Source organism: Acinonyx jubatus, chromosome B4 (genome assembly GCF_027475565.1).
Source record: "Acinonyx jubatus isolate Ajub_Pintada_27869175 chromosome B4, VMU_Ajub_asm_v1.0, whole genome shotgun sequence".
In the NCBI taxonomy this organism is placed as follows: Eukaryota; Metazoa; Chordata; class Mammalia; order Carnivora; family Felidae; genus Acinonyx; species Acinonyx jubatus.
The window spans coordinates 74,346,836-74,373,230 of NC_069387.1; the positions used below are offsets into that span (position 1 = coordinate 74,346,836).

The following is a 26,395-nucleotide window of genomic DNA, read 5'->3' on the forward strand; positions in this document are numbered from 1 at the left end:
CTGAATCTCCCAGCCTTCACCTGTCTGGAGTCTGGAGTCTGCTGCAGCATCACTGGGTGCTTCCCGTGGAGCAAACAGGAGCAGAGACAGAAGGGGTGCTGCCTAGCTGGCAACTAGCCGGCAACTGCCACTCCCCAGCTTCCCAACCACATGAAAGGCTACGGGAGAAGAGCTCATCCAGAGCTGAAGGAGGCCAAGAGGCCTGACTTACAGTTCATCAGTCCTTCTCCCTCCCTCTGACTGCAAGTGGAGTTAAGTAAAAGCTGAAATTGTAGCCACCCACTCTGTGGGTTGCACACTCCCACTCTCGTCACTGACCCCAGGCCTGGGTCTGAGCCCAGCGCGTGTGCCGGGAGCGGGGGGCGGGGGGGGGTGGTGGTGTTGGCCTTGCTGACAAAATCCAGTTGGAATTTCTCAAGGTTGTGGTTTGGGGCTTAAGTTTGCCACAGAGTGTGTCTGACGAAAGAGAAAGCTAGAAAGAGAGGGAGCCAAAGGGAATACAGAGGAAGGAAACAGGAAAAAGATGAAATACTCTTTCTGTAATACCATTGGAGATTCTCCTCCCCCTTCCTAAGTGTGAGAAATTCCCATTCTGAATGTTCCTTATCATTATTCTCTCTCATATCCTATTCTAGATACACCCCCTCTTCCCCACTCCCCCGTACACACCAGGCTCAGTCAGTGACTGAAGTGGGATAAGACATCTTACTGCTTCCATCAAATTTCCAAGCCCAGAGTTCTCAAGTGGAAATTCAAGGACATAAAATTTTGCCAGAGTACTGCCCTAACCCAACATTCCTCAAAATGTCCTTGCTATCCCAGTAGCAAAATCACCTGTTTTTTTAGGGTAATTTGGGTAGCAGATATATCTATTGCCTAGAGGAATGGAGAGAACATTCCCTGGCCAAGGAGATGACCTGTTAGAATCAGCAGCTTGTAACCCCATAAACATTTAGTCCTAAATGTATGAGGTCTATCCCTTTTCTGAATTGAATGATAACGGTTTGTTTTCAAAGACACTGAGCTAGGAATAGAGAGATTGTAAAAAGCTTTAAAAATCTGTTTTCTCTAGTTCTCTTCTGAAAGATACAGGAACTACTTTACTAAGATTAAATGCAGAAGAGCTCTGAGTAAGGAAGGACAAAATACACGTGCAAATAATTCAGTAGGAAAGCATGCTGGTTTTGCTGGTTTCCAGAGCAAAACACTCCTTTTTGAGCACTGGAATCTCCTTTATATGTTTCCCATTAATCTTATATCTACCTCCCAGGTTCTCTGACTTGGAGCCATAAAGAAAAGCACCTGCTCTTTTGGCTCCTGGTTTAACGCTGAGATACCTTCGGTACTTGAAATTTCCAGAAAAGAGGTGACCATGTGGTGTGGGGCAGGGGTAAACAGAGTTCAGCGAAAGAACCTAATCTCATCTGCAGTCCATTTTTGTGAATCAAACCTTCTTGGATACAGCCACGCCCATTCGTTTATGTACAGTCTATGGCTACTTGTGATTTACAACAGCAGAGTTGAGTAATTATGGCAGAGTTGAGTAGTTGCGACAAAGCCCACAAGCCTACTACAGTTGACCCTTGAACAACACGGGTTTGAACTGTGTGGGTCCACTTAATACACAGATTTTTTTTCAGTAAACACCATATAGTACTCTAAATGTGTTTTTTCTCTTCCTTACAATTTTCTTAATAACATTTTCTTTCCTCTATCTTATTTTATTGTAAGAATAGAGCATATAAAACAAGTACCACACAAAATATGTGTTAATCGACTGTTTATGTTATTGGTAAGGCTTCCAGTCAACAGTAGGCTGTTGGTAACTAAGTTTTAGGGAAGTCAAAAGTTATACACAGGTTTTTGACTGCATGGGGAGGGAGGCTCCTCTAACCCCCCTATGTTGTTCAAGGGTTAACTGTATATTCACTATCAAGCCCTTTGCAGGAAGAAAAAATTCCAACCCTTGTTCTAGGGCAAGGACCAAGGTGAAATCTGGAGTTGAGGCACATAAAAAGTAAATAGGGCCTGTGTTTGGATCTCTAGCCCCTCACCTCTAGAAGTACCCCCCTGGTTTTCCACACTGAAAGCTCCCAACTAAATCATTGAGGATCAGGGGCATCTGGGTGGCTCAGCTGGCTAAGAATCCGACTTGATTTTGGCCCAGGTCATTATCTCTTGGTTTGTGAGTTCAAGTCTCATGTCAGGCTCCATGCAGACAGCAGAGCCTATTTGGGATTCTCTCAGCCCCTCCCCTGCTCATTCTCTCTCTCTCTCTCTCTCTCTCTCTCTCTCTCTCTCTCTCAGAGAGAAAGAAAGAAAACTTTAAAAATAATAAAGAAATAAATCACTGAGGACCATTTCAAATCCTTTGTGGAGCCAGGCAGGATACGCATAAGTAATGTCATTGAGTATATGAGGGTAGAATTCACCTGGAAAAGAAGCCATGGACTGGGATCCCAAGTGTGGGCAGAAATATCACCACCTGCATCCACTGGTCCAGTAGCTTAATTTATTTTAGTTACAAACAGAAACCAAGAACAAGTCTCAGTACAATAAATTATACATCCCCATCCCTCCTGCTAAAGAAAGAATAAAAGGCTCAGAGAGTCTTAGGTAAAATTCTTCCTTTGGAGGTTTCCCTTTAACATCTGAAGGCGGGGGGGAGGGATAGTTTCCCTAAGGACCTAGACAAACAACCCTCTGAGGACTCAGGGGAGAGGTCCCCCTCCAGCACTCTGTCTCTTCCCCAAGAAAAACCTCTCTACCACCATCTCCCATTACCCCACAAGAGTGGGCCCAGATCACTGTAGAAGAGTTTGGGAATGGCAGGTAGGAATGAGTGGTCTCCCTGGATACAGGTCTTACGGCTCCACACAGTGCCTGGGGCTATCCCTCAAAGGAAAAGAGTGGTCAGACTACAGGGACTCCCCAGCCAGAAGGAAGAGGAACCAGAGCTAAAGGGACCCCAGGGTGGGGGAGAGGGAGGCAATACAGTGCATTTCATCTTAGCTCATTTCAGGTGTTTAAGGAGCAGAAGAGGGGTGACAGCTTTCCCTCCAAGGCCCTCCTACTGTGGGGGAGAAGGCTGCACATCACAGACTCTACCTGACCCCCACCACCCCCAAGCTGCTTCCAGGTAGATACTTGGAGCTTCTAGGAGCCAGGACTGACCCTGGACAGAAATCAGAGCAAAAGGCTGAAAAGTGCCCCTCCCCTTCCCCAGTGCTGTGGCGAGGCTGGCCCTCACTTACACACGTTGACCCACTCTGTGACCTTGCACTCATCACACAGCACGTAGCAGCACCAGTGGAAGCGGCAATGACAGCGCTCGACTCGTGTCTGCCGGAGCAGGTTGTGCCCACGGCCACAGCACAGGCTGCCACAGCCATCCAGCAGGCGGCTGGTCTTATTGCAGGCCCGGCCCCGAGTGCCCGGGGAGCCCACGGCAGGGTCTCGCTCACAGAAGTCAGGCGACTTCTCAAAGTAGACCAGCTCTCCTGAGAGGCGACGGGGACGCAGGCGGGGCTGGAAGGCTCCGGAGTTGCGGTTGTGGGTATCGATGAAGATGGCCCGACCCAGCCGCTCCCTCAACGCCGCCCCCACTGCCCGGAACTCTGGGGCCGCCCTCCAGCAGGTCTTGAACTGGCAACTGCCCGACGTGCCATGGCACTTGCATTTCCGCTTCAGGTTTTCAGTCACCACCTAGAGCGGCAGAGGGAGGCGAGGTGAAGGGGACGGCAGCAAATGGGCAGAGCACAGAGGCACAGGAGAGGGGAGGGGACAGAGAGCACAGGGAAGGATAAATATAGGCGAGAATGACCATGGAATATCAGAAGAGAAAGGGCACTGAACGGCTGGCTAATAGCCCAACTCCCTCATCTTCTGGCTGGAGAACTGAGCCCAGAGCAGAGTGATTTGCCCGTCTTTAATCACTAGCTGGTGACAGAGACTCAGCTTAGGGAACTAGGTGGTAACAGAACTCAACTCCAGTTGTCCGCACTCCCAGTCCAGTGCTCTTTCCAGAGTGAGCACCAAAATGAGGAGTCTGACCCAAAGAACCCCTAAATTCTGTAGGGAGGCAGCTGTAATAATAGCTATCTATCGTGTAATGAGCACCTACCGAGGACTTAGCACTCTGCCGAGTGCTCCATTTGCTAGCTCCCTCTTAATGACAACGTAAGATAGATATCATTAGAGTCTTTTTACAGATGCAAAACTGAGGTTAAGTAACTTGAGGTCATCCAGATGGTGAGTGGCAGTCACCCACCGCATCTCCTCCTCTCATTCTGCTGTGCCTCTCAAACTCTACCCAGGCCTCGAAAGCTAAGGAGACCCAGGACAAGTTGCACACACATACCTGTCGCCCCACCCTGTTGTTGTGGATTCGCATTCTTGCCTGGATGTCCCGGGGAGCTTCCCTGGAATCCAAGAAATCCCGAGAGAACTTCTCTCCAAAGTCCATGTCATGGTTACAGCCACCCCATTCCCATGTGTCCTGGGGGCCAGGGCTGGGGCCTGAGCCGGGGCCAGGACTGGGCAGGGAGTGGGGGAAACTCTTGCCCCGGGACAGTGCCTGCAGCTGCAGTAGTTTGGCCCTCAGCCGATCCTGCTCACCACTGCCCTTCCAGCCGCAGCCGCAGCTCACCAGCTTGCCCAGGCTGCAGGCCGTGGCTACCGCGTGCATGACCCCTGCAGCCAGCATGGAGAAGGAAAAAGCACTCTCCCGGAAACCTGGGGATAAAAAGGGTGTGACGGGGGGATAAGGTTGACAGGCAGCTGAGAGGGGGGAGGTGGAAGGAAATAAGCAGCCACCCTTCAATTCCAGGAGTTCCTAACTGGATCCTGACTTTGCCATTTACCAGCTGAATAATTGGGGAGAAAGTCACCGAGAAGAAAGGGAACAGAAGCACAGAGCCTCAGTTTCCTCATCTATTAAGGGCGGGGGGTGGGGGGGTGGACTGAAGTGATCTCTGAGGCCCATCCTGGTTCGGTTACTCTGGGATCTGCAGGTGTGGATGAAAGAGCCAGCTTGAGGGCAAGACCCCAAGGGTTGGCAGGTGACTGAGAGGGAGTCCCTGAGGTCTTTGAAGATTCCTTCACCGAGTTCTACATCTGAAAGCCTTAGAAATTCCCCAGGGAGCTTGGGTGGTGGGGTGGAAGCCGAGACCTTTGGGGGGGGGGTGTCTTTTTTTTTTTTTCTAAAGCGTCTTTTAACCAACGTTTGAAGCTTCCAGGGCTGGGGGCATCTCCACCACCCCAATACCCCCAAAGCACGGGAACTGTGGAGCTGTCCTTCCCCTTTCCAGTTTCTAGTTTTATATTTGCCCTTTGAGACTGCCCTTTATGTTTATCCTAACCTGCTATTACTCTATAAAATGCTGGGAGGGGGAGAGAGTGAGGGCGATTTTCCCTACGGCCGTATTAAAATATTGGCTTCTTTGTTATGTTTTGGGGGTCACAGAGGCTCAAGATGACAACCCTTTCCCATGCTTCCCATTTGGGTATCAAAGCCTATACCAGGCCCTGTAGGGAAGGAGGGGTCTCTCACTTCCTTTTAGGTAGGGGCTTCCTTGAGCCCTGAGAGGATGAGAGACAGCACCTCTTTAGGGGCCGGGCCTCTCCCACCCCAGGATGCAGGGCTTCTGGCCCAGCCTCCCGACCCCCCCCCCCAACCTCCACCCTCCAGGGGTGAAGCTGTTTGCACACGTCTTGGGAATTCCCCCGCAGATGGCAGCTGCCTATTAACCCCGTAGTCCCTGAAGTACTGCCCCCACCCTGGAGCTGAGCACAGAATGGATCTTTACTCCTCCAGGGAGGAAACTCGGGCATGGCCTGGCAAGAGGCAACGATGCCTTCCAGACCATACCTCCCAGACCAGACCAGCAGTGACCTGTTCTTCGCCCCTCCAGCCGTTCCTCACCTGCTCAGGTGAGAGCCACCTGGGGCCCCCACAGCACAGAGGAGGGGGCTGCTCCCCGGCTTCAAAGTCATCAGGGTCTTTGTTCCCAGCCTCTGCTCCTGGGAACCCCAGCAATTAGGGGAGTAGGTTTAACCCTTAAACGGTTGGGGGCGTCACCCCACCCCCGCTGAGGCTCTGGGGACACCAGCCTGGGCTTGTCCCAGCGGAGAGGGAGAGGGGAGAAAGTTGAGGGAGCGAATGGGGGGGACGTTTGAAGCTTCCAGGGCTGGGGGCATCTCTTCCTCACAGGTGCAACCCAGACTGAGCCTGGTGGAGGCAGGAAAGGGGGGCCCTAGGGTAGGAGAGCCGCGACCCAGCTGCCTTGCCGGCAGCACGCAGGTGGAAGTCAGGAGCAGGGGCCCAGACGGGTGGCCAGGCCCAGCTCCGTGGCTCCCGGGGGGGAATTCCCAGAGAGGCCCCTCCCCGAGTCGTGAACCGGTCCCTTCCCGCCTCCGCTCGCCTCGGCCTGCCGCCCCCCCCCCCCCCGCCCCCAGCCCCAGAGGCGCAGACCCGCCCGGCCCGGCTCACCGCGCTTGAGGATGGCGCTGTGGTGCGGCAGGCGGCCGCCGCCCTCCAGCGCCGAGCAGTTCCAGCGCTGGTCGCGCAGCTGGTGCTGACACTCGTGGACCGCGATATGCAGGCCCTGAAGCGCGGATGCCGTCACGTCGGGGCTGCGCAGGCACAGGCCTAGCTGCCGTTTGCTCAGGCCCGACAGCGTCAAGCATACGGTGTTGGCGGTCAGCGGCGGCTCGCCGGGCAGCTTCAGGCCCAGAATCTCATTGCTGAGGGCCCTGGGAACGCAGAAGGCGTTTCGGGGTCTGTGGTCCAGGCCGCGCGCCCCCTCCGACTCCTCCCGTCCCGGGTCGGTGCTTGCAGCCTACGGCTCTCTCGAGGGCTGGGTGACAGGGGGGAATTGCTCACCGACTGCACAACGCCAGGAACAGGAGACCCGCGAAGCCCGAGGGCGGAGGCCGCGGCCGGGGCTCCTCCGGCATGTCGAAGCCCGGGCCCGAAGGCCCCGGTGGGCAGATCGATCACGGCCTGCGGGACAGAGAGACTTGGGCGCTCAGGAATAAGGTGGGCTCCCCCGAGCAACCAAGGATTCCTAACTCACCAGTGCCACCCCAGTGACCCTCCACATTCCTCCGCAAACAAAACAGTAAGAATCATCCCTTGATTCCCAGTCCCCACACCCTGCGGGAAGACTTAGGGGCCTCGCAGCTGGGGCTTATGCAAGCGCCCCTGGAGCCGGACCCAGCCAGACACAATGCCAGGCACACAGACACACTCACGTGCAGACTCAGACACACCGACTCACAAACACCACTCCACATCCTGCCCACCAGGGCTCCCTCTTTAAGGGCCCCAGGACTGGCTTCCCTTGCCGATACAGTCTCGCTTTTAGGGTTAGGGGGCAGAATTGGGAGGCGGTTCTCCACCAACAGATCGCAGGATGTGGGGGAGGGTCACCTCCAGATGCCGTCGAAGGCAGGCACCCTCCGTGAGAAAGGTGGAGGAATGGGCTCCCAACCCCTCTCTACCCCCTTCTGCAGTTGGGAGAGAGGGGAGGCTCCAGGTGCGCCAGACAGGGAGGGGACCTGGTTCCCGCCTGTAAAGGACCGTAGCTCAGGCTGAGTCCTCTTCCTCCTCTGTGTTACCTTTCCTAACTAGTGTTCCCCTCCTTCCAGACGCCCGTCTGTCTGGTCCCCTCAGGTCCCAGCCTCGGTCCCCAACCCTTTGCTCTCGCGTTCATTGCCCTTCAGATCTGGGGGTATCCCTTTATTTGCTGTCTTCATCTCTGGCAATATCCCTGGCTCTCTCGGTGTCTCCGTGCCCCTGTGGGCGGATGCGTGTCTGTCTGTCTGTCTGTCTGTCTGACTGCCCGTGTGCCTGTCTCGGCCGCATGTGCTCGTCCCTGCCCTCCCTGCTTTCCCGGCTCCGATTACCTCCAGCTGCTCTGGTGCGGGGTCGCCACCGGCAGGGTTGGGTCGCCTGGGCTCGGGCTTTTCAAACCGTGGGGAGACTGCCTCGGGTTCTGCCCCCTCGGCAGAGCCGCATTCTTCCAGGGTAGGGCCACTCCTCTTCGCTGCTTCCCCAGCGCCGCCGCCGCAGCCGCCGGGAGGAAGGGAGGGAGGAAGGGAGGGAGTGATCGAGAAAGCTAGCGAGCGGTCTAGCAAAGAACTGGGGGCTCTGGCTCTACTCTACTCGTGCCGAGCTCACAGGCGGCTCTGCTGCGGCTGACAGAGTTGCGGCCCCTCCCCGAGCCCCGGGCATCCCCACCCCACTCCTCGCACCCCCCGCCTTGACCCAGGGAGCGCAGCCGCTCCCCCTCCTCCCAGCCTACACACACCCTCTCCCCCGACGCCTGGGTTCACGCTTGGCCCCACTGAAGGGGGTGGTGACCACAGTGCCTCTCACCTGCTCTGGGTAGCCAAGTCCGCAAGGAGGGTGCAGGGACCCAGACTAGGGAGATAGGAGCCTGGTCCCACGTGGTCATTTCTCTTTGCCTCAGTTTCCCCAAGGAGAGCTGGATGGCTGGAGAGTGCCTTTGACACGATGAAGCTGGAGCTGAGAATCAACTTCTCTCCCTGGACACTGCTGTGCAGAGCCCTGAGCCAGAGCGCACCACAAGGCACTCAGAGCCGGCAGGAAAAGCTCCCTTCTGGGTGGCTTGGCTTCCACCCACCTCTGAGCTCTGAGCCTGCCCCTTGGGAGGGGTCAGCCTTGGCCTCAGAGTTTGGTCCTAGCAGAGGCTCGGGTAGCCCCAAAGATCTTCAGCCTTCTCCTCTGCTTCCCTTGGCTTCCAGGCATCCTTGCCTGCGGAGTTCTCCTGCCCTTCCCAGGATCCCCCAGTCTGTACTTGGAGTGGCCCATATCGTCGCTCCATGCTTTCAGACGTGCTTCACATGGAATGAGGAGGGCCTTGGGATCTCAAACAGAGCCCAGCCTGAGGACAGCCAGGGAAAGAGTCCCATCTTGGGGTGCACAGACCAGGACAAACCACCTTAGGGAGCTCCAGTGGCAGTGAAGGGGTTAGGCGCCACTGCGCTCCTGCCTGACTCACCCTCCCAGCTCTAACCACTGCGGGCTATTTTTGCCAGAGAGGGGCCCCAGGCTTCCCAGCCGCCCCCCGCCCCTGCCAGACCGCAGCCCAAGGCACGACTGGCCCCGCGCGCCCGAGGCTGGCACGTTGACTCAGAGACAGGCCCCCTGGGGAAGCAGAGCCACGGGGCTGAAACCCACAGCCACAGTCATCTCTTCCTTGGTGGTGGCCATGCAGCTCATCTGGGCAGCCAGCCTCCAGCCTGTGCTGCTGCAGAGCCTGCCCTGTGCTGCAGGGGGCACTGTTGTCTAGGGGGCAGAGCGGTCTGAGAGAGGTCAGTGACTTTCATCTGCCCGTGTATTTTTTACTGACCACCTTTATGTACCAGGTCTTGAGTAGGCTGGGGAGGTAAAAGTGCCCTGGTTCCTGACACTGGCCAGCTCTGACCAGAAGAGGGTTGCTTTTCTTTGCTTTTGCACCTCCGGGGGCAGGGAAGCAGGAGAAGTAGCCCTATAGCCCCTGCCTCTTCTTCCTGTTTAGAGGCCAAGACCCAAACCATGTGTGGCTTTTGAGGCCACCAGAATCTGCAATCTCAGTAGCTTTCATCCTTACACCTGGATTCAGCGATCCTTGCCAACGTCCTTGTCCTTCTGCCTGCGTGTTAGCCTGGGACTCCACTCAGGTCCCTGGAGGAAGGGGACAAGGTTTCCTATGCTCCTCTTCTCTTGTGGAGACCCCTTGGACATTTTTTTCTGATTTTTTCTTCTGATTCTACCCTTGTCAGGCTGTAGTGTAGTCAGGTGCCAAGGAATGGCCAGGGTCAGAACTACCACCATAGACTTCAACTTCTCAGTGACTCCAGGGCTCCCCAAGCTGGTCTGTCCAGGGGTCCATACTCTTGTTCCCTCTCCATGCAGAAGCTCAGCTCTGGGACAGAAGGCCACAGGCAGGCAGACTGGGTGGCCTGAACTGGCCCTCAGTGCCCTTGGCCCGACCGGCTGGCCTGAGCACTGACCCGCAGGCGGCTGGAGGGTGGTGGAGCAGGCGGGGTCTGGAGAGGGCTGCGGGTACACACCCATTGCCTAATACCCCAAGCACGCAGCCAGCTCCAGGAAAGGGGAGGGGCGGGAACCAGAGAGACCTTGACAGGGGTTGGGGCCATGACAGGAGGGGGAAAGTGAGGGGCTGTCATTACTCTGGGGAGGGAGTGGGAGCAAGCTGGTCCTCCTTCCCTTCGATGAGAAGACTGGAGGGCTGCCTTCCCATCATGAGGATGGAGGGTGGGTGTAGCAAGAACAATCTGGGAAGAACACTGGAGCCCTGGAGGGCGGGGGTCAAAAAGAAGAGTGGGGGCCCGCGGGAGATTGGGGGATCGAGCAACCGAGGCGGTGGCTAATGCAGAGCAAAGCCTCGGGAACCTCCTCCTCCTCCCCCCCTCATGTTTGCCTTGGCCCGGGGTCCCGGGTGACTCATCTATTGCTGAGCCGCTGATAGGGGCGGCCAGGCCCGGGGAACCCAAATTATAGGCCCAGGAGGGATGGATGCGCCCTCAGCGGTGAGCTCAGCTGTGCTGCCCACCCTCCGCCTGTCACGCCTTCTGTTGTAGCACCACAGGCCACCGCCCGGAGGCACCAAAGGGTCCACAGTCCGACTGCGTCGGACTCTCAGGGAAAACCCCAACATTTGAGCGGTTGGCCCCAACAAATCTGCGGGATTACCCTAAAAAGAACTTTGCCCCCTTCTCTACCAGAGGCTGATGCCTTCCCGGCCCAAGGAGGCAGTGCCGCCTGCTGGTGCTTCAAAGGAAGGTAGGCTCTTCTGTCCGTGAACTCTCAGCCCTAGTTCCCTGCTTCCTCCCCACACCCCAACATCAAAATAAAGCCCCTTTCCCCTCCAGTATCTCTCTCCCCTGTTCCTGCTCCAAGGAGGTGCTTTGCTACTGGTTTTCTACTTCAAGCCTTTAAAGTTATCCGTGGTCAAAAGTGATAGAAAAACAGAGCAAGGTAAAGGAGATAGGTGGTGGGATTCCGCTTTATATAGGGGGATGGGAAAGGAAGTGAGGGAACGAACCCACGGAGATATCGGAGGACGGGCATTCCAGAAGTCAGAAAAGCAGGTGCAAAGATCTGGAGACAGGAACTCATTTGGGATGTTCAAGGAATTAGCAACTAGGCCAGTGCCGCCAAAGGGAGGAACCCACAGGGGAGATAACTGGTGCGCAATGAAGGAGCAAGATGGACCATATAGGGCTGTGGAGGCCACTGTAAAGATTTTGCCTTTTTCTTTGAGTGAGATTGGGGATCATTGGAAAATTCCCAGCAGAGGAATGAAATGATCTGACTTCTGTTTTGGAAAGAATGCCTCTGGCTGCTCTGTGGATAAGAGACTGGGGGGGGGGGGGAGCAAGATGGAGTGGCCATTTACTGAGATGGGACCACTGAAGAAAGACCTGGTTAGGATGGGGAAGAATCAGGAGTTCAGTGTTTTCTGTTTTGTTTTTTTTTTAATGTTTATCTATTTTCTAGAGAGAGACAGAGCATGAGCAGAGGAGGAGCAGAGAGAGGCGGAGACAGAATCTGAAGCAGGCTCCAAGCTCTGAGCTGTGAGCCACAAGATCATGACCCGAGCTGAAGTCGGATGTTTAACCAACTGAGCCACCCAGGTGCCCCAGGAGTTCAGTTTTGAACATGTACATCTTGATATGCTTATTCAAGTGTTAGGTGTGCAAGTCCAGAGTTTAGGGTTAAGGGCCAGAGATATAAATTAGGGACCATGAGACTGAATAGATTACCAAGAGAATGAGTGTAGACCGGAAAGAAACTCCAAATTGAATTGGTGTATACTCTGAAGTTTAGAAATTGGGTATACAGGGTGCAACCAGATAGAAGACTGAGAAGGTGAGCAGCTAGGGAGGTAGGAATGGTGTTCTAGAAACCAAGTGAGAAAGTATTCCAAGAAGGAGAAAGTGTTCAACTCTGTCTGCTGTTCCTTAAAAGTTGGTTAGGATGAGAGCCAACAGGTCATGGATGATTTTGATCAGGAGGTGTAGCAGATTCAAAGAGGTGATCAGAGGGGCGCCTGGGTGGCGCAGTCGGTTAAGCGTCCGACTTCAGCCAGGTCACGATCTCGCGATCTCGCGATCTCGCGGTCCGTGAGTTCGAGCCCCGCATCAGGCTCTGGGCTGATGGCTCAGAGCCTGGAGCCTGTTTCCGATTCTGTGTCTCCCTCTCTCTCTGCCCCTCCCCCGTTCATGCTCTGTCTCTCTCTGTCCCAAAAATAAATAAAAAACGTTGGAAAAAAAAAAAACAAAGAGGTGATCGGGGTGGAAAGAGGGAATAAAGAAAAGAAATTGGCGCTAGTGATTAAAGCAGCCCTTTTGAGCTTTTGCAGTAAAAGAGGGCTGAGAAATGGAGCAATCTCAGGAGGTAATGTGGCGTCGAATGAAGCTTTAGAGTTTTTAGAGGGGAGATATCACAGCATTTTGCCTGCTGATGGGTATGATCCAGCATAGAGGTAAATTGAAGAAACAAGAAAGAAACAGGACAATTGATAGAGTAATGATTTGATCTAAATAGAAATTTGGGCCAAGTCATTCATAGCATGACTCAGACTTAGAGCCCTTAGAGCCCACTTTTCTTCACTACTCCTGGTGGGTGGAATGGTAGAACAAAGGATACCAGCTCATCTTTTCTTTCTTCCCACCTCTGCTTGTCACCAGGAGCCACAGAAAGGGCTTCCTGTCTTCCAGTGCATCTCCAGCTTCCATGGGGTTTAATCAATCCACAGGCCAAAGCACAAGGCCTAGGCCCCAGTGGGAATAAACTCTTAAGGGATGAAGGACAAGCTGCCCATGGTACTTTGTCTATTTACTTGAGCCTTCTGTGCTGGGTGCCCTCCGTAGAGACTACTGGATTTTGGATCTGGGGAGGATGCTGGGTCCAGAACATCTTGTCTCTCAGGGTCAAATCCTCGGGAGGGTCAGGTGCACTGGACTGGGCAATAGGCCTGGGAAGGATATTGCCCTCAAAAGTAACCTCCATCAGGGGGCACCTGGGTGGTTCAGTCAGTTAAGTAGCCGACTTCTCAGGTCATGATCTCTCAGTTCATGAGTTCGAGCCCCACATCGGGCTCTGTGCTGACAGCTCAGAGCCTGGACCCTGCTTCAGATTCTGTGTCTCCTTCTCTTTCTGCCCCTCCCCCCACTTGCACTATGCCTCTCCCTCTCTCAAAAATAAATAAACACTAGGGCTCCTGGGTGGCTCAGTCGGTTGGGCTGGGCGTCTGACTTCAGCTCAGGTCATGATCTCACGGCTTGTGGGTTCAAGCCCCTTGTCGGGCTCTGTGCCGACAGCTCGGAGCCTGGATCCTGCTTTGGATTCTGTGTCTCCCTCTCTCTCTCTCTGCCCTTCCTCTGCTCATGCTCTGTCTCTCTCAAAAATAAATAAACATGAATTTTTTTTAAAAAATTAAAAAAAAAAACACTAAAATAACAAATTTTAAAAAACCTCCATCAGGCTTCATCTTGGTTAATAAGCATCTCATTTAAAATGGAGGTGCCTTTGGGGCACCTGGGTGGCTCAGTCGGTTAAGCATCCGACTTCGGCTCATGTCATGATTTCACAGTTTGTGAGTTCGAGCCCCTCATCAGGCTCTGTGCTGACAGCTCAGAGCCTGGAGCCTACTTCAGATTCTGTGTCTCCCCCTCTCTCCCCCCCTCCCCTGCTCACACTCTGTGTCTCTCTGTCTCTCAGTATAAATAAACGTTAAAAAATTTTTTAAATAAAAAATAAAATGGAGGTTCCCCAAGAAGATTAATTAAACTTATCAGACATGGACTCCTTAGAGTGATTTCCCTGCCTTTAATGGGATACCTGATCATTTCTGAGACTTAGAACTCTTCAGGATCAGACCTGGGTACATACTCAGTTAGAAAGCACCCTAAAAGCAGGGGAGGTGAAAAAGAGAGGATTCAAAAGGGAGACAGAAAGATCCTAAAAATCATTTTTATTTATCTGTCAATTTTGAGATGGGGTTCATAGCTTATTGTATTGCTACACACTCACAAAAGCTGATTAGGTGGAAAGAGCATTGGCTTTGAATCAAAAAGAGTTTTTTAAAGTTTATTTATTTTTGAGAGAGAGAGAGAGAGAGAGAGAGAGAGAGAGAGAGAGAGAACACAGGGGAGGGGCAGGGAGACAGGGAGAGAGAGAATCTCAAGCAGGTTCTGAGCTGTTCAGCACAGAGCCTGACTCAGGGCTCGAACTCACGAACTATGAGATCATGACCTGAGCTGAAATCAAGAAATCAGACACGTAACCGACTGAGCCCCCCAGGCACCCCAGATCTGAGTTTTAATTTGGGTCTACCAACTTGTTCATTTTTTTTAAGATTCTAATTTTGAAGCTTACTATTTATTTATTTATTTATTTATTTATTTATTTATTTATTTATTTATTTTACGTTGGTTCCATGCCCAAAGTGGGGCTTGAACTCAGGACCCTGAGATCAAGAGTCTCATGCTCTTCCCACTGAGCCAGACAGGTGCCCCTAAGATTTTGCTTTTAAGTAATCTCTACACCCACTGTAGGGCTCAAACTTACAACCCCAAGATCAAGAGTCACATGCACCAGCAACTCGGCCAGACACGTGCCCCATTTATTCATTCATTAGCTGTGTAGACCTTGGACAACTTCTTAATCTATTTTTTTTTCCCCTCTGTAAAGTGAGAGAGAAGAGAGATATAAGGGAGGAGGTCCTCCCTCCTTGCAGGGGCCATTTGTGTGTGGTGGTAGGGCATGATGACAAAGCTGGTGATGCTCCCTATGCCCCAGTACAGGGGACAGCAGCCACTTCCTCTTCAATAGGAGGCCAAGGTAGCCTTGAAGCTGAATTGGAGTCCCTGGGAAAAAAGAGAAAAGCCTACAATGGAGGAGATGCTTGCAAGCATTCGGGATATCTCAAATGTGGTGAGAGTGGAAAGAGCCAGAATTTTGCAAGAAGAGAGAAACTTGGCAGAAAAATCCAAAAAGAAGCAGACACGTGGAGGCACAAGTTCCCTATTCTGGGTTCAGCTCAGCCAGCAACTCTTCTCTTCCCAGCCCTCCCCACCCACACGCACACCTGACATCCACTCCACTGCCCTTCCTGAGCCTAATCCACAGAGACTCAGCTACTCCAGGCTTTGTCCATCTTGATGGCGCCTTGGTTGCAGCCTCAGTCCCCTCCCCCGGTGACATGCACATGTTGATACATGCTACAGAGTGACACACCATAGGGTGACACAAGGTATACACGGCGAGAGTGACACATATATGCATAGTTAATCTCCCCACGCACACACACTCATCCACCCATCCACCCACCTCCACAAACAGTCCCAGACACTCCATCCCTCAGTCAGTCTTTGGGTCTTTCCTGACAGTGGCCGCCACCTCCTTCCCGACAAATAGATGATGCACTGCCCCAGGTGGTGGCTGTGACAAGATGACTCGACTGATCCCTCCTGACGTGAGCTACATGCCAAGATTCTTTGGAAAGTTCCCTAACGTCCCTCCTCAAAACATGGAGTTTCTCTCCATGAGGACACACACGAGTGTGCACCCTCAGAACACACTCACGCATTCTCATATGCATTCACCCTTGCATCGTCCCACTTAGACACACACACACACACACACACACACCCCATAGTCACTTGTGCACTCCTACCAGCCCACAAACACAAACTGCCGCGGTCCCCGGTTTTCTCTCTGGTGAACTTACCCCACAAACCCACCCTCAGGATTTCCCTGACCACGACCCCATTCCCAGTCTCCCCGTTATCCTTCCCTGTCCAGCCGTCGGGGGTTCCAAAGCAGGAGGCGTCTCCCCGGAGTCGCTGCCCAGAATCACAGCTTTCCTTCCTCTACTTAGGAGTGGGGAGAGAGAGGACGCCAGACGGGCCCAGGGTGACGTCGAGGGGACAGCCCCACAGCCGGTGGTGGCGAAGCGGCTGGGCTCCCGGCAGACTCTCCCCTTAGCACATTGTCGCCGCGCCCCCTGGCGGACGCTGGTCCCCGACGGGCTCCGGACGCGAAGAGGAGTGAGGCGGGCGCGCGTGGGAGGGCGTCCCAAGGGGAGGGGTCGGCGGCCAGTGCAGGCCCGGAGGCGGGAGCCACCGGGCAGGGGGCGGGGGTGAGCCCCGACGGCCAGCCCGTCAGCTCTCGCCTCAGACGGGCGGGAGCCACGGCCCCGCTCGCTCCCCATTGTCTGCGCCCCTGACCGGTGCGCCCTGGTGCCACGGTGCGGCCCGGCGGGCAGCCTCCTATCGTCACTTCAGCCAGCGCCGCAACTATAAGAGGCGGTGCCGCCCGCCGTGGCTGCCTCAGCCCACCAGCTGGGACCGCGAGCCATGCTGCCCGCCGCCCGCCCCCAGGGCTGTTAGAGCCAGACTGCGAATTCTCGCCACCGCCGCCACCGCCGCGACCCGTCCCACCGTCGCGGGCAGCAGCCAAAGCCGCCCCAACTTCAGCACAGAGCAGGCGAGGCCGGGCAGGCCATGGGGCACTGGGCGCTGCTGCCCGGCTGGGTTTCTGCTACGCTGTGGCTGGCGCTGGCCGCTCTGCCCGCAGCCCTGGCCGCCAACAGCAGTGGCCGATGGTGGTAAGTGAGCTGGTGCGGGGTCGCCACTTGTCCCGGGGCGCAGAGCCAGGGGCCAGCCCCAGCCAGCTCCCACGCTCTGGGATCCGTCCGCAGACAGGCTCGCTCCACCGCACTGACTTCCCTCCGAGACACCGAGGGGCGCTCTGGAGCGGAGCTGCCCCAGAGAATCTAGTTCTGAGGAGGTGGGGTGAACGGTCCGCCCGCGGCGGCCCACGATACTCCCTCCAGGCAGGGAGCCCACTCCCATCTGGCACCGCCCTTCTCCCTTGAGCCCCAAACCCAGCCTCGCGGGGGTAGCCACACCACGGGTTTCCCTGCCTCGGAAGCGAAGGGCCAGGCCAGCGCTCAGAAAGGAGGCGAGAGGAGGGTGGGACTCCTGAGCATTTCACCCCTTGGGTGGGCATGGACTCCAGGCCAGGATTTCCTTGCCCAGGCTCCCGGGGAAGCAGTCTCTCAGAGTCAAGGTGGACATCTAGTCTTCAGGTTTCCCATGCCTCCCCTGTCCAGTCCCCAGGCACAGGGTCCTGAGCGGCCCTGCACAACACTCTGGACGCCCATTCCTTTCAAACCAGTTAGCCAGGGAGCTCGGAGTCTTTACCTCATTATTGATCTCCTGCTGCTCTCTCAGGCAAATAGTCCCAGGAAGAGGGCAGGGTAGACACGATCTTTTTGCTTAGGGAGCAGGTCCCCTACCAGAGCCTGAGCTCCTACCACGCATCTCACCAGGGGCATCGTGAACGTAGCCTCCTCCACGAACCTGCTGACCGACTCCAAGAGTCTACAACTGGTGCTCGAGCCCAGTCTTCAGCTGCTGAGCCGCAAACAGAGGAGGCTGATCCGCCAGAACCCGGGGATCCTGCACAGCGTGAGCGGGGGGCTGCAGAGCGCTGTGCGAGAGTGCAAGTGGCAGTTCCGCAACCGCCGCTGGAACTGCCCCACGGCTACGGGGCCCCACCTCTTCGGCAAGATCGTCAACCGAGGTGGGTACCCAGGGAAGCGACACTTCCGGGACCAGGGGAACGCAGGGTCACCCGCAGGGCAGGGGCGGGCGAGTGCAGGGAAGATGTCCCAGGCGCCTGCAGGGTTCCAGGATCAACCCGCCAAGAGCTTCGCGCCCAGCGCCAGCTCTACCAGGCGTTTGCAAGCCGTGCACCTCCGGCGCGAAGCTTAACTTTTCTGCGCCACTGCCCCAGCAAAAACGAGTTCTGAGTCGTGGACGCCGGCTCGCCACCGTTTCCCCGGCCCCTCTCAAAGGCGCCTGGGAAGCTGATCTCCGCGAGTGTGTCTTGCCTCCAGCCCAGCAAGGCTTGCATCGCCGACAGGGGCCGAAAGTTTGGGGCGCGGAGAGGTCTTGGCAAGTGCAGAGTTCTTCCCCTCCCCTCTTCTCAGTTTTTCCCTCTGGACCTGCCCCACTCCCACTGAGGAGCCAAATGCGCCCTGAGTCTCAGGAACGCGTGATTACAAGCGTGGACAGGGTTGCGTGCCCACGCACGTGCTTTCTCTAGGAGATCAGCTTCCCAACCCAGCCGGCCGCCGGCTCTCGGGACTCTAAGGGCGGAGTCAAGGGTCCCAAGCCCTTCACCGAGGAGGCTGGCAGAACCCCGCGTACCCCCTCGCTGATCCCCGCTCCCTTCCCTCACAGGCTGTCGGGAAACGGCGTTTATTTTCGCTATCACCTCCGCCGGGGTTACCCATTCGGTGGCGCGCTCCTGCTCAGAGGGCTCCATCGAGTCTTGCACGTGCGACTATCGGCGGCGCGGCCCTGGGGGCCCCGATTGGCACTGGGGGGGCTGCAGCGACAACATCGACTTCGGCCGCCTCTTCGGCAGGGAGTTTGTGGACTCCGGGGAGAAGGGGCGGGACCTGCGCTTCCTCATGAACCTTCACAACAACGAGGCTGGCCGCACGGTGAGCGGGCTTGAGGGGCTCCGCACGGAAGCGGAGTGGCGTGGCAGGGATCTCCGAGTCCCTGAGCAGGGGCTAACCTCGAACTTGGGGAGTGACGATCGGTGATGAGGCCAGGCGTCAGAGTAGGGAATCAGGAGAGGACGTCCCGAGGATGCAGGAGGTGTGGAAGGAAAGCAGAGAATGGAAGAGATAGTGGCTGAGGGCAGGTAGAACTGAAGACATTAGACGTCATGGAACCCGTGGAATGTATTGCCTGCAGCCCTCCGTTGTACAGATTCAAAAAACGAGGCTTGGAGGCCGAGACCACTATCCCGCGTGGAGCAGTTGGGCCTGGGGTTCAAATCTCGGCGCGAGGGCTAAGCCTGGGCCTTTGCTGAGGTCCTGTCAGGGTCCGGGAGGGGGCGGTATCTGGGACGGTGGTGGCTCTGGCCCTGACAGTGCCCCGGGACACCCTTTCTTCCTCCTTCCCCCCAGACTGTGTTCTCTGAGATGCGCCAGGAGTGCAAGTGCCACGGGATGTCGGGCTCGTGCACGGTGCGCACGTGCTGGATGCGGCTGCCCACGCTGCGCGCCGTGGGCGACGTGCTGCGCGACCGATTCGATGGCGCCTCGCGCGTCCTGTATGGCAACCGCGGCAGCAACCGCGCCTCGAGGGCGGAACTGCTGCGCCTGGAGCCCGAGGACCCGGCGCACAAGCCGCCCTCCCCCCACGACCTCGTCTACTTCGAGAAATCGCCCAATTTCTGCACGTACAGCGGACGCCTGGGAACGGCGGGCACGGCCGGGCGCGCCTGCAACAGCTCCTCGCCCGCGCTGGACGGCTGCGAGCTGCTCTGCTGTGGCCGGGGCCACCGTACGCGCACACAGCGCGTCACCGAGCGCTGCAACTGCACCTTCCACTGGTGCTGCCACGTCAGCTGCCGCAACTGCACGCACACGCGCGTACTGCACGAGTGTCTGTGAGATGCTTCGCGGACTCGCCCCAGGAGCGTTCCCCTCTAGCCCACCCGGATACGTGCCCACCCAGTCCCTCCAGCCACAACCCCCGCAATTCATACGTGCGCGATCATTTCTCCCACCTCCTCCTATCGGGGGACTCCTGAAACCACTTGCCTGGGCCGGCATGAACCCTCTTGCCATCCTGATGGACCTGCCCCGGACCTACCTCCCTCCCTCTCCCGGGAGACCCCTTGTTGCACTGCCCCCTGCTTGGCCAGGAGGTGAGAGAAGGATTGTTCCCTTCCCCGTGGGGGTCAGCTTCTGACCGTGTGGCTCTGCTTCCTCCACCGCGCCAGTGAGCCCCCCCCCCCCCCCCCGCCTCTCTCCCTCCCCTTTATCCTCCGTTTTTTCTCCAGATCTTCTTACGCCCTTCCCATTCTCCTGCCAAGGGTGCAGACGCTGAACACACACCTGGACAGCAGGGCCTTTCTCCTCCCCACCTACAACGGAACCGGGAGGTTCTAGGGTGAAAGGGCAGCTGTGGTGATGTGGAAAAGGAGGTTGGGGGACCCAGCAGAAATACCCCCATTCTCCCAGCCTCTGTCATGGAGCCATTGAACAGCTGTGAGCCATGCCTCCCTCACCCACCTCCTACCCCTTCCTGTCCTGCCTCCTCATCAGTGTGTAAATAATTTGCACTGAATCGTGGATACAAAGCCACGAGTTTGGTTGTTGTAAATAAAACTATTTATTGTGCTGGGTTCCGGCCTGGCTTGCAGAGACCACTTCCACCCCACCCCAGTCCCTCTCCCTTCTCCTCTCCTTCTGCTCTCCAGCCTCTTCTGATCCCTCTCTTCCTCTCCCCAATTTCTCAAAGATGCCGTTGCCTACCGGAATCAGCATTTCCTTCCATTGTAGCTATTAGTGGCTCCCCACCCCCACCGATGTAGTATCTTCCTCCGCAGAATAAAATTTCTATTTTTATCAGTGACTTGGTGGCTTCTCCTTGAACCCAGAACACACCATTGCTTGCCTCTCTTAAATAGGCTACATTGTTGGGGGACTGGTTTCCCCGCCCTGCAAGAAGACCCTGGGATTCTGACCCTTGCATGACCTTAATGAGGCCCCTGGGGATCTAGGTCCTCAGAAGAACCTGGCCAGGAACCACGACACCCTGCAAGATTCTTCTTCCTATTTGAACACCAACCGGCTGTGTGATACTGGGCAAGTCCATAACTGCCTCAGTTTCTTCCCTTGATGAACGGGGATTAAACAAACAAGCAAACAAACTCTCAGCCTGCCTTTCCTTTCTGGAATTGTGAAAATAGCTACACCTGAGTGAAGCCATGACCCTGTTCTGAAAAGAAACCAAAGAAGAAAAGAGAAAGCCAAGCAGAAAGGGTGCTGCTGTAGAGCTTTCGGCCCCTGAAGCCTATTGGCTTCAGCTGTGGACCTTATCACGTCCTTATTAGGACCCCAGCTCCCAACCTTGGGCTCAGGAGGATCCAGGTGACAGGTGATGGGTTCTAGCACTGGACCCAAAAGCTCAGAGACGACAGTGGGGGAGAAGAAGGGAGCTGGAGGGCTAGAATCCAACTAGAGGCTAGGGCTTAAACCAATGTGACCAGAAGGAAACCCAAGTGTGGTCCATAACCACACCATTAAGTTAGTCATTCCCATAAAGAGCCTGAAAGAGCACTGTTACTAATAACGCTCATACCTCCATGTGCACATTCACCAGAGTCCGCAGGAGTACTAATCCTGCCCACGCCCTGAACCTATCTCTAACCCTAATCCTCTGCCCGTCCCTAGATCTAGGTCTAACCTTAGCCTTAACCCTAACTTCAGACAACACTAACCCCTTCCTAAGCTCTAACGCTTGTCCCTAATCCTAAGACTTCCCCCCAGGGGAGGACCTAAAGGGCAGGGGGAGCTATGAAGCACCCCACCCCCCAAGGGCAACAACTGATCCCAGATGGCTGGAGAATTTCCCCCTCTCCCTAGGATTCTTTTGCTGTGGTAGCTGCCTCCCACCTCTCCCTGGATGTGTGAACTCTGACCCCTGTTGGCCTTTGGGGTATGTGTGGGGGTAGGGGAGTGGAGCCAGGAGCTGCTCAACCCTGGAATGACATCCCTTTCCCTTTTTCTCCATCTGCCAAGCCAGCACCAGCTTAGCTCTCATGGGCAGCAGAGGGGGAGGAGTAGAAACCTTATTGATCCGGGGTAGAAGGCACCTCTCATAAGCCTTGGGTTTCCAGTAAAGAACCCCCTGCAGAGAATGTCCAGTCTATAATCCAATGAATTATTAGATCCCCCAGCTCCCAAAGCAAGAAGTGAATGGGATGCCAGAGGCAGGAGAGGGGGCTTGGGCCCCTACTGGACGATGCCCAGAGTTGGGGAGAGGCAGCGTTTGGGGAGCTGAAGGGTTGGCAGCTGTCCCCAAGCACTCTCACCTGATTCCTAACTCCAAGAGCTGGAATGGGTATCAGCTTTCAGGCCTAGAAGCTGGGGCCTCTGAGCTGAGCTGACACACAAGGGCTGAAGAAGGGTAAAGGGAAGCAATGAATCCTGTTCTGGCCCTAATTAGACTTTCAACAAATCTGTTGTTTTCTCAGCCTCAGTTACCTTGTCGATTGAACAGGGATGGTTGTCAGTGCTTAGACCTCTCCTTCAAGAAGGTGGTGAGGTTCAGATGAGGGTCATGTACGTGAAAACTCTGGTCACTTGAACACTTGCTGACGCCTCTTCTGTGCCAGGCGTGTGCGAAATGCTGGGGATACAGGGATGCGTGAGCCATCGTGCCTACCTGGAGAAGTTTATAGGGTGGCCAGGGAATCAAGCACATCGACTGGTATTGTCAGACGAAGAAGGGAGTGCAGTGAAGGCTCATCGAAGTGTAAAGCCCTCTGCACACCCATGAGGTTTGATGAAAGACTCCCAGAATCAGTCCTCTGCATGGGAGCCCTCGCTTCCAGGGGTGGGGACTTCAAAGTGGGTAAGGAAGTGCAGAATGAGGCTGGGCCCTCAAGGGGCCACGCACCAAGAAAAAAGGTGTGTGTGTTGGGGGGGGGCGGGGGGCAAGCAAAAGGGGTGTGGGATCTCTGCAAAGCATTACATAGAAGCTAATTCTTTTTCATGTTATGATCACCTGTACCATTCTCACGAAGGGCTGCGCCTGGAAGGGTATTACCATAGGCAAGTGTTGTCAGGAATGGGCCTGATGCCCCAGCTCTGCCCTATCCACCCAAGCTACCCTTCCACCCACTTCTGATCTTCAGGTGCCAGGTGCCACACACCCAGGGGGATCTGAGGCTGCCAGGGACCCCGGACACATGGTTGGCCTCAGCGGGTGAGGGAGGCACTAGTCCTGAAATACCCTGGGGTGGGGGGAGCGGAAAAGCTGAGAGGAGTGAGACGGCAGGCCTGCGCAGTCCCCAGGGGGTCAGCAAGCCGGCACCACACACACCCTGCCACACGCACCCTGGAAAAACCCTGTCAGTGGGGCTGCAAATACCCCAGGGTCTAGCACCCCCCCCTCCCCACCTCAGGCTGGCTCAGTCCTCCTCTCCAGGCTAGAGGGAGAAAAATAACAAAATGAGGAGAAAATAAGCTGTTTGGCTGTGGTGTGAGCAGGAATATCCATACAGAGCTGCCCACCACTCACCCTTACTCACTCTTTCCACACCCAGCCGGGGCGCCCAGCATGAGACAGACCACCCCCCTGCCCCCTCCCCCGTCTGGGCTAAAAGCAGACGCTGGTGAGCGAGCAGCAGGTTATAAATATGCCCAGGGAACTGCCGCCAACTCGCTCCCTTGTCATTCCCTGGGAGGGGATAGGGTGGGGTGGCTCCTAGGGAGGAGCCAGGGCTGTTCCTGGGGCCCAGGAGGAAGTGGGGCTTCCAAGAGGATACTGCACTTTTTTTTTTTTTTGCCCTTTTCAAAGGGAAGGAACCCCCACCACTTCATTTTTCCTGGGCATTTGCTCATCTGCTCAGAGGTGGGGTTCCATCCTTCCCGGGCCACACTGAGGACCTCAGAAGGAAAGGGCCCAAGGCCACCCTGTGTCACGGTGCAGCCCGGCATCACTCCTCTTTCTCACACTCACTTACCCTCAGCAAAACCAGAGTTCATTCATTCATTCAACAGGCATTGACTGACGGCCTGCTGAGCACCAGGCCCGGGCATCAAAATACCTGCGAGTACAAGTGTCTGCACGTGTATGTGCATGCACGCACAGTGGCCCGGCTCCCGTGTGTTCACACCAGCACCGGTCCCTCTACGGACTTCTTGGCTTTAACCCAGCAGCCTCATCAGAAAGGGTAAAGCTTCAGGCTCCTTCCTGATTCTGCCTCAGAGTAGGTTGGTGGAGGTGGAGGGTGTTGAGAGCAGGGCCCCTAAACATTCCTGCTTCCATTACTCCCCAGATAAATGAAGGGTCCTTTTTCTCCTCCTGCTCAATCATCTCCCAATGCAGGCGCCATGCCAGGAGAAAGAGCCACTTTGTGGGATGCTGGGGGCCACCTGCCCAGGCTGCCAGAGCCTCCTGCCTCCCAGTCACTTGCCAAGTAGGTGCCAAGCTGGGCAAAAGGGGGCAGTGCCACCCTGGGAAGCTTCCAGTTCTCCTCCCCCAGGGCCGAACCCCTCCCCTCTCCCTCCTCCCTATTAATCCTCGGAAGTGAAGGGGCCGTCCCTGGCGGCCCCTCGGCCCTATTGTGGCCCCTCGCCCTCCTCGGCTGGCGTCTAATTAACTCCTCCTGCCCCCGGTTTTGTGTGCCCCCCTTACCCCACCTTGTCGGCCCCGCCCCTCCGCTCGGCCTGCTCCCCCCCATGGACATTCCAGCCCGGCTGGGCTGGTGTGCCAGGGCAACCAGGGCCGGACCAAGGCCTAATCCTCCCGCCGCCTGGCCCGGCTGGGGGAGCCCCACTCACCTCCCCGCTCTCTGGGGGCTGCCCGGCTCTGCTGCGGCGGAGACACACAATCAGGACAAAGGCGCAGCCCCCAGGGGGCTAACTCAGCCTTCACGCCCAGGTTGTGCGGCATTTGGGGAGTTTAATGAATTGTCCATCACGCCTTTCAGGGCCCGCCCGTCAGCCTGGATTAATCTTCGGAGCCCTGGTGGGGTAGGAGACACTAAGCCTGTATTTATTACTCTCCCATTGTCACTAATTGAGGTAATTATCTGTGACTCTGGCCTGGCCAACAATGCGGCATTCACTCCCGGGACCTCGATGGGCCTGGCTCCCACTCTCAGCACCAACCCTCCCTCCTCTCTTCTCCCAAACCCGCCAAGGGCTAAGTTGGGCCCTGGAGCATGTTGGGAAAGTGGACAATGTCCCACAATGCTTCACCTCTCAACCAGTGTCTCCCACAGCCACCACCATGGAGTCACAGCTAAGGAGAGGCCTGCCCCCCCCCACCCCACCAAAGTAGATGAGAAAAAGAAGGCAGCCTGTCTAGGGACAGTTTTGGCTGGCAGAGCCCCCAGGCCACAGAGGGGCATGTTTCTGAGCTCTTTGGTTTTCTGGACACTCCAGCTCCTTACCTCTGGGCTGGTGACACCAGGATCTCATAGGGTCCTTCTGTGGATCCACATGAGTGGTCATGTTCCTATAACCTGCAGAGGTCTAGAATATTAGGAGGCCCTAATCCATAGCAGACGTACTCTCAGGAGGTCCCTAGAGCTGCTAGAGCTGACAGTGTGGCTGTGGATGTGATGGGGGAGGTTGGGAGAAAGACTAGGAAAGGGCTGGTCAGGGAGCTCCGAGAGGGCAAGAGGAGTCATCCAAGCAGGCAGCATCTAAGGGTCACACTCATGTGGCCATGCAGCAACCATAGGGAGAAACTTGGATTTGGAGGGATGAACAGTGCCAAAGAGTAGACTTCTCATGGAGATGGCTTCCCAGGTCAAGGGGTTTGGCTTGGCGAGTGTGTGTGTGTGTGTGTGTGTGTGTGTGTGTGTGTATAAATGAAAGAGAGCGATAGCAAAAAAAAAAAGATTTGGTTTTTGGTTAAGACTAGATGTCAAGCTCTTGAAGGCAGGGGCTATGATTGTTCGCTGCTGTTTTTCCAAGAGCCTAACATTGTACCTGACACATAGTAGGTACTGTCACATGAATGAATGGATACATGAGGCTGGTACTTGCAGTGGGGTTGGGGGTCTGTTGGCTCTGCTTTTCCATAGCTGCACTTAGCCTTTTCATTCTGTCTCAGCACTTGCTGGAAGGAAATGTCTAGACCATCCAGGGACAGTTCTTGGATGGGCACTCCTCCAACTGCAAACATTTTAAGGACCTTGGCTGAACACAGAACTACGGTCAGAACAGCGCCACCTTGTGGTGCCTCTTGGAAGAGCTCCTGGAGAGACCAGCAAAGAAAGCAAGGGTTTATCCCTATGCTGGGGTGGGGGGTGGAAGGACACCAGGCAGCAGCCCCCTCTCCTCCCATTTATCTGACCCTGAATTGCTGTGCCAGTGTTCCTGTTACACAGTTTTATCATTTCTTCCTACCTTCTGACAGCATTTGCTGGGAGCCTGCTCCAGGCCCAGCTTGCAGTGGATACAGAGCTAAGTCAAAGGCACTACCCTTAAGTAGCTTACGGTCCAGCAGGAGATTCCACAACATAACAAGACCAACGAAGGCCGTGATCAAGCAGCAGAGAAAACAATGCTATAGGTGTTGAGGAGGCAACGGGGACATTCGCAGCTCAAAACCTCTCTGCCCCTCCCCTCTTCCTCAATCCCTCTCGCTAAAGCTCAAACGTTTTATCCTTGCTTTCCAGAGACACTTCATGATTTGGCTCACACACATCATTCCAAGGTCCTTGCTCCTCTGAATTCCCCACTGACTCTGTTCCCCGTGAAAGCTTTGGGCTTTCCCACCTCTCTACCTTTGCTCATGCCCT

The 26,395-nt window shown here is 55.6% G+C and overlaps 2 protein-coding genes across 4 annotated transcripts; one reads left to right on the plus strand and one right to left on the minus strand.

Moving 5' to 3' along the window:
- Positions 1-2,498: 2,498 nt before the first annotated feature.
- Positions 2,499-19,036, minus strand: WNT10B (Wnt family member 10B). Of its 3 annotated transcripts, none has more exons than XM_053226183.1 (6): positions 17,245-19,036; positions 7,909-8,048; positions 6,884-7,003; positions 6,491-6,753; positions 4,361-4,734; positions 2,499-3,705 (listed from the first exon to the last, which is right to left on the minus strand). In XM_053226183.1, exons 3-6 carry the CDS (start codon positions 6,955-6,957, stop codon positions 3,247-3,249), a joined length of 1,170 nt encoding a protein of 389 aa, XP_053082158.1. In that variant the 5' UTR covers positions 6,958-7,003; positions 7,909-8,048; positions 17,245-19,036; the 3' UTR covers positions 2,499-3,246. The 3 variants fall into 3 exon arrangements, with proteins under 3 accessions (XP_053082158.1, XP_026891823.1, XP_026891822.1); XM_027036022.2 differs by lacking the exon at positions 17,245-19,036 and adding an exon at positions 8,381-12,066; XM_027036021.2 differs by lacking the exon at positions 17,245-19,036 and having other exon boundaries at positions 7,909-8,221.
- On the plus strand, positions 16,128-20,452 carry WNT1 (Wnt family member 1). Its single transcript, XM_027036023.2, has 4 exons — positions 16,128-16,646; positions 17,373-17,626; positions 18,289-18,554; positions 19,029-20,452. Exons 1-4 carry the CDS (start codon positions 16,543-16,545, stop codon positions 19,515-19,517), a joined length of 1,113 nt encoding a protein of 370 aa, XP_026891824.1. The 5' UTR covers positions 16,128-16,542; the 3' UTR covers positions 19,518-20,452.
- Positions 20,453-26,395: the final 5,943 nt, after the last annotated feature.